The 6860-nt window shown below is 48.2% G+C and overlaps 2 protein-coding genes across 7 annotated transcripts in view; both read right to left on the reverse strand.

Annotated features, from left to right (window-relative positions):
- Positions 1–661, reverse strand: part of RBM23 (RNA binding motif protein 23) — a 37570-nt gene extending 36909 nt beyond the window's left edge. Inside the window, exon 1 of the mRNA XM_011990631.1 lies at positions 476–661. The gene's annotated coding sequence lies outside the window, so the exon portion shown is untranslated. The remainder of the gene's footprint in view (positions 1–475) is intronic.
- A 1336-nt stretch (positions 662–1997) lies between these two features.
- PRMT5 (protein arginine methyltransferase 5) overlaps positions 1998–6860 on the reverse strand; it is a 9057-nt gene continuing 4194 nt past the window's right edge. For all 6 annotated transcript variants that reach the window (XM_011990636.1, XM_011990635.1, XM_011990637.1 and 3 more), the window contains 10 exons: positions 6342–6503; positions 6096–6173; positions 5947–6005; positions 5738–5860; positions 5476–5651; positions 4533–4642; positions 4229–4322; positions 3930–4046; positions 3663–3727; positions 1998–2525 (listed from right to left, as the gene is read on the reverse strand). In XM_011990636.1, the coding sequence (XP_011846026.1) occupies positions 2373–2525; positions 3663–3727; positions 3930–4046; positions 4229–4322; positions 4533–4642; positions 5476–5651; positions 5738–5860; positions 5947–6005; positions 6096–6173; positions 6342–6503 (1137 nt within the window). In that variant the 3' untranslated portion in view covers positions 1998–2372. The remainder of the gene's footprint in view (positions 2526–3662; positions 3728–3929; positions 4047–4228; positions 4323–4532; positions 4643–5475; positions 5652–5737; positions 5861–5946; positions 6006–6095; positions 6174–6341; positions 6504–6860) is intronic.

A 6860-nucleotide genomic window follows, 5' to 3' on the forward strand; every position in this document is an offset into this window, starting at 1 on the left:
AGTTAAAAGGGAAAAGCCCATAAAGCTCAAAATAGTGAACATGAATCTTCGACAGACTAGAGATTGAGGAAGAAAGCTCAATTCCCTTCTCTCTCTCTGCATAGTAGTGCGAGTGGCTGAAACTGATGATGTGTGTCCTCTCAGGCAGCAGAGAGTCGATGCTCCCTTTCCAGTGTGGGCGACCCCAAGTGTCACGGCTGCAGGGACCCAGAAAAAAAAATCACAGAATTCTAGAAACCGCATCTTTATCGGTGCAGGATACAGCCACGAGGGTGCCCACCTCTAAAGTCGTGCCAGTGGGCTACATTTAAGTAGCTAACACTTCCAGGTCAAAACAAAGGTTTTTTTAACGTTAAAAGTTCCCCTGAATCTCTTCGTGACGCTATTTTCTGCCCGTGACGTCAGGGGGAGGCGCCGTGCAGCAACGTCACGCATTGGTGACGTCTGGTGGGGACCAGGTTTTGGGGTTTCTCACCAGTTCCGGTTCCCCGCAGGGGGGTCCCGGTTCTCTCCGTTCCTTTGGGTATGTTGTGGGGAGTGAAGCTCGGATATTTCCTAGAGTCTAGGCAAGAAAAGCAGCAATGCAGGTACAGCTGCTCCTCTTCCCGCAAAATGGCGACAGCTCCGCCGTCTTCCAGAACCTTCCCCAATCTGCGCATGCGCTAAGACACCCCAGCGTTGGCAGTAACCTCGCTGGTTTCGCGGCAACCGTCCAAAGTACAGGTTCTCATTGGCTAACGTCCTAAGTATGGGTGGAGCAAACTCAACTGCGTCTTAGCAACCAACGAGTTCCCATTGATTGGCTAACCTCAGAGACTCCAGAAAATGGAAGCGTCCTTTGGTAGCCGCCCATCATTCTCATTGGTTAAATGACTTGCGGAGGGCGGGGAAAACGGGACGGAAAACGGGAGTGAAGGAGCCACCGACCCCACTCCCGGTGCTCGAGTTGACTAGACCAGTGCGATGGGCGGAGCCAACGAGGCACAATTTACATCCTTGGCCGTCCCTACTCGGATTTGCCGAAGGAGTCACGTCAGTCGTTACGGTTAAGCTTTGTAGAGAACAGCGGCGTTTGTTTCAAGTCCGGAGATGCTGAACTCCAAATCCCCGTTTTGAGCCGGCTACTTAAACAACCCTCCCGACCACCTCTCCTGACTTCGCTGCTTGGGACCTGGGAAAAGCAGATCTTGCCACAGACTTGTCTTGGTCCACACTCTGCCCTATCGTCATGGCCTGCTCCCACAGATCATAACTTCCGTTCAAATCAGTGCCCCCACATTTCCCACTGCAAGGGTAAATTTGAAAGTTTCTCAGGTGACTCCTTGGATGTAGCAGTACTGAGTCCTCTAACGGGAAAGAAGGAACTGATGTCCACCCTCACTTTCCAAGGGCCTCCAGGAGCTCCTAGACACTTCTGTGGTCTACTGTAGCTACCAAAAATGTAGCTGGTTATAACATGGGGAGAGCCAGAGTCGGAGGCTGACTTCCAATTCTGACTTGGATACTAATATCACATCATTGCACCCATTTCAAATTCCCCCTCTGTAAAATGGAAAATTGGACTAGATGACCTCTTAGGGACTTCAAACTGTACACCTGTGGTTTTATTCAAAAAAATAGGTAGCTTCTTGCTGGAGATTCCTGGATGGATTCCAGCCTTCCCAAGAGGTAACAAAGGAGAGGTAACCAGTTGCCAGTGCAGTAGCTCAAGAATACAGGAAGAGAAACTGGCTTCATTCACTATTCCATCTTTTCCCAAGGTGGCAAACTCTATGCCTCCTCCCCAGAGAAAAGCCTAACTACAGGTTCTAATGGACAAGAGCTCACTGTAACTGGTCAGAAAGGCCTATATCCAGGAGTACAACAGTCATTGCTCAGCTTCCTAAGTAGGGAATACAACTAGGCCCCTTTAGGTCTTGGATAAGGTAAGAGGACAGATCTGAACATGCCTGGGTCTAAGTGAGGTGTGGGAAAACAGCGGCAGGGGCGGCAGGGTAGTGCAGGAAAGGGCTATAACTTTATTTGTATTTCCTCTTACACGAAACCATCAAAACAAGAACAGAGAAGGGCTGAACATCTGTCCAAACCCCATGTTCTCAGGGATATTCCAGGGAGCTCTTGAGGCTGAGTGCGTAGCTTCGAATCCAGCACTAATTCCTCACCCCCTGGCCTGAGGTCTTCACAGATTGGTGGCTTGAGCCCTGCAATTAATTATAATCCCTTGCCCACCTTGATGTAAGGCAGGAAAGCAGATTGAAATGCTCCTCTCTGATGGGCAAGGGGAATCACAGCCCATAGATGTACTGCACCTTCTGTACTACAGGAGCAGAACATGAAGCTGCTTCCAAGGCTCTGGACACTTGCACGCAGGGCTAGAGGCCAATGGTATATGAGCGGCCTGTGGGGTTGTGAATAGCAGAACAGACTGGTGCTGTCACAGCCCACTCATACCACACCTTCTTGGAATTGCTGCATCGCCAGAAACGCACACAGATGGTTTGGCCTTCACGTACCGTTATGGGCTGCTGTAAGAAGAAAGACAGGGAGGTTCAGGGTGGAGCTAATGAATTATAAATGGCAGTGTATTAAGGTAGGTGTGGAGATAAAATGATAAACATGACAAGACTGTCCCAACCCTCATGAAAGTTATTTGAAGCCTATCAGAACGCTGAACAATAAGACACTGAACAAATAATCAAAAGTGTGTGAGTGCTGTGAACATGTATAGAGTGCTAGAAAAACAACTATGAAAGGGAACACTAACCTAGTCTAGGAGGTCAGAGAAAGTTTATCTCACAATAGAAATGTTTAAAGGAGACCTAGAAGATAGGTTAACGGTGTGAAGAGACAAGCAAAGAGCTCTGCAGGCAAAAGAGAGGCATGAAAGCCTGAGGTAGGAAAGAAGATCGACAATTAGAACCAAAAGAAGGTCCATAAGGCTGAAGCAGTGTAAGCAAGGGGACAGGAGCTGCAAACGCAAGCAAACACTAGATCACATCAAGTCTTACAAGCAATGTTCCAGATTTTGACTTTCATCCTAAAGACAATGGGAAGGCATTGAAAGGTTTTAAGCAAAAAAGAGGTAAGATCAGGCCAGGCGCGGTGGCTCATGCCTGTAATCCCAGCACTTTGGGAGGCTGAGGCGGGTGGATCATGAGGTCGGGAGATCCAGACCATCCTGGCTAACACGGTAAAACCCCATCTCTACTAAAAACACAAACATTAGCCAGGCATGGTGGCTGGCATCTGTAGTCCCAAGTACTAGGGAGCCTGAGGCAGGAGAATGGCATGAACTGGAGAGGCGGAGCTTGCAGTGAGCCGAAATTGCACCACTGCACTCCAGCCTGGGTGACAGAGCGAGACTCTGTCTCTTTTAAAAAAAAAAAAAGAGAGAGAAAGAGAGAGATAAGATCAAATTTGAGTGTTTAAAAGATGGCTCTTGCTCAAAGTAGAGGACAGAAGGGTAGCCAGAATAGATGCGGGAAAGCCAGGCAGAAGGCCACTCCAAATACTCCCAACACCTACCACTGGGATCCAAGAGCATATGAAATCAGGAGAACATGAGTCATATAGTCAACTATCTTCCTGGGAGAAGGAAAGAGGCACAACACCAAAGGCAAAAGTTATTCCTTAACCTACAGAGTCTTAAAAGCAGTTCCTACCTTAATAGGGAAGAGGATGGGAAACCATGAGAACATCCCAGGAGAGTGAGTCTCTGGACGGATACCTGTATGGACAAAATAATGAAAAAACAGAGGTCTCCATGGCTGTGCCTTTTGCCTATGTTGAAGAGGGTCTCTTCTCTAATCACACAAAGATCTCCATTCATTGAGTACTGGGCCCCCCATAAATCTAAATGACACATGTACATATAAGCTGCCCAGGCAGCACACCCTCATACTCCGCCATCCACTGCCATAGACACTCACTCAGAGTGATGTCCTGATAAAGCACAGTCTCAAAGTAGCCTGCAAAGCCATGCAGTACTGTGTTCACCTCCACGGGAAACTCCAAGGTGCAATAGCGGTTGTTGTCAATCATAGGATCTGTCAGGAAATAATCATGTGGATGACAAGGGGCCAGAAGCTCTAGACAACTTGGTAAACCATGAGCAAGACCCAGGAAGGGAAGAGTAGATAAGGCAGACTAGGGACAGCAAGGGAAGAAAGCAGGAGGAAGGAAGAAGCCCACACCCCTCTAGTCAGAGGACAGTCATAAAAGAATCTACCTCTGTTGGGATGGCTGAAGGTGAAACAGGGCTGGGGCGCAGAGAGCTGGTGGAAGTTGTGCAGCCGTACCACATAAGGCATCTCGAACTGGGCCTGTCAGAGACAAGGAGAGAGAGAGAGTGTTGGGGAAGACAGACAGGAGATACCTACTTCCCCAAGGATTAAAAAAAGTTTTACTTTAGTGCTTCCCCAATCCCTAACTTCTTCGCCTCTTCATCCCCAGCAGAAGAAAATAGCTGATGCAAATACAGAAAAAGAAGAGGACTGAAGAGTACCACTTCTTTCCAGAGAGTGGTTTTTTACCTCAGGGTCACGGTCCTTCTCCCTACAGGCCCGGACTTCATTGTACAGCTTGGAGGAGGAGATGGGAGCCAGGAAGGAAGTGTATTCTCCGGGGATGCTCACACCGTCATCTGCACAGCAGGAGAGTCAAATTAGTTCCAGAGGGAGGGAAATGGTGTGTCTGTACTAACTGAAGGATCAGAAGGATCAAACCTCCCATGTCAAAACCAACCAACGTTGGCATGGGCATGGAAGAAAGAGACAAATGCATGTTGTCACATTATTAAGCCAGCCTTCCAACTACTGTCACGGATGATTTCACTTCTAGGTTAATTTACAGAGTCACACAGATAAAAACTGAAAGAACCCAAGATAGTCTAATCTGGTAGTTCTTAACTTTTGTGGGGTCACAAAGTCCCACAAAAGTTCCTGATGAAAGCTAAGCTCAGGGTACATATGTCAGCTCAAGGAGTCCATTCCCCTCATTATTTTTTATTTCATTATTATTATTTTTTTGAGACGGAGTCTCGCTCTATTGCCCAGGCTGGAGTGCAGTGGCACAATCTTGGCTCACTGCAACCTTCTCCTCCCGGGTTCAAACGATTCTCGTGCCTCGGCCTCCCGAGTAGCTGGGATTACAGGCTTGCACCACCACGCCTGGCTAATTTTTGTATTTTTAGTAGAGACAGGGTTTTGCCATGTTGCCCAAGTTGGTCACGAACTCCTGACCTCCCACCTTGGCCTCCCACAGCGCCTGGCCCACTCCCTTCATTTTACAAATATGAACACTGAGGTTTGAAGAGACAACTTCATTTGCTAAGGGCACAGAGGCAGTGGAGCAATAGCTCTCAAACTCATATGATGTGACCCAGGTCCAACTCACTTTCCCCTAAACCCTGTACCCTCCTCCCAGGTAGATTCTCATCCATCATCACCCTCCACCTACACCCCAACCTGGGGGCACCTTTTAGGAAGTGCTGGGCTCCATCCAGGCACTCAGGCGACAATTCATTGTCAGCAAATGAGCCCAGAAGCTCGCTGACAATGATGTCTGCTTTCTCTGGAGCCACCCATTCCCTCATGTCTGATGAGACTACGGTCACTTGGCTTCCCCATTCTTCAAACTGCCAGTTCTCTAGCCTGAAACAGAGACAATAAGGTGAGGAGACATGTTAAGGAAATTTGGCAATGGGGACTAACTTCCCAGCAAGCAGGCTGCTACTCACGTCACCACGGCATTTGGGTTTTTCTCCACAGCATACAGCTTTATCCGCCGGTCAGCCTGCTTGGCTGCCCGCAGGGAAGCGTTCACCAGGGGTCCCCGTCCTGCTCCCAGCACCATCAGTACCCTAAGAAAGAAAGGGAAGAGTCAAGCAGACTTGGCATATATAGATGTAGGTATGCAAGTCCCTGGGATTGAGGGGAAAGCACTCACTGGACATTGGTATCCTTCTCCTCTTCTGGTACTCGGTCTAGCAGACATTTATAGATGGCCTGGAGGAGAGAATATCCTATGGTTGTAATCCCAATCTCCCCAGGTCATGCTAGCCCTGTGCTTTCCTCACCCTGCATACCACACAGTACCTGCTGATACTGAGAGTATTTGATAGGGTCCTTTTCAAACACTTCATATGTCTGAGATTCCAGATTGTCCATCAGTGGCTGATGAATGAGGAAAAGGATAAAGTTAGCCAGTTTCTGGCAAAGGACAATGCACTAAAATATCAAAAACTTTCCACTGCTTTCTGAGTTTTAGTAACATTTGGAGGCATATATTCTCAAGATACATTTTCACCCCACCTTCCTACTCTCAGTGCACTCCAGACCCACCTGAAGCGGGGACTGCAGATAGTCTTCATAGCCCTTGGCAAAGAGTTCATAGGCATTAGGTGGAGGACGGTTCTGACTTAAGTATTCCAAGTACTGAAGGTAGGAGCAGAACTCCTTCTCTGAGTGGTGGTTGGTGCCTGTGATGATGAACTGCACCTCCAACTGTAAGAAAAGTCAGATTATCAGATACAGCCCGCAAACCAAGATTCTGGGTCCAGTGTAAAATATGGCCCAGATCAACAGCTCTCCTTTTTTTTTTTTTTTTAAAGATGGAGTCTCGCTTTGTTGCCCAGGCTGGAGTGCAATGGCGTGATCTTGGCTTACTTGCAACCTCCACCTCCCAGGGTCAATTCTTCTGCCTCAGCCTCCCAAGTAGCTGGGACTACATGCTTGGCTAATTTTTGTATGGTTAGTAGAGACGGGGTTTCACCATGTTGGCCAGGCTGGTCTCAAACTCCTGACCTCAGATGATCCATCCGCCTCAGCCTCCCGAAGTCCTAGGATTACAGGCGTGAGCCA

Source organism: Mandrillus leucophaeus, unplaced genomic scaffold, assembly GCF_000951045.1.
Source record: "Mandrillus leucophaeus isolate KB7577 unplaced genomic scaffold, Mleu.le_1.0 Scaffold380, whole genome shotgun sequence".
NCBI classification, from domain to species: domain Eukaryota; kingdom Metazoa; phylum Chordata; class Mammalia; order Primates; family Cercopithecidae; genus Mandrillus; species Mandrillus leucophaeus.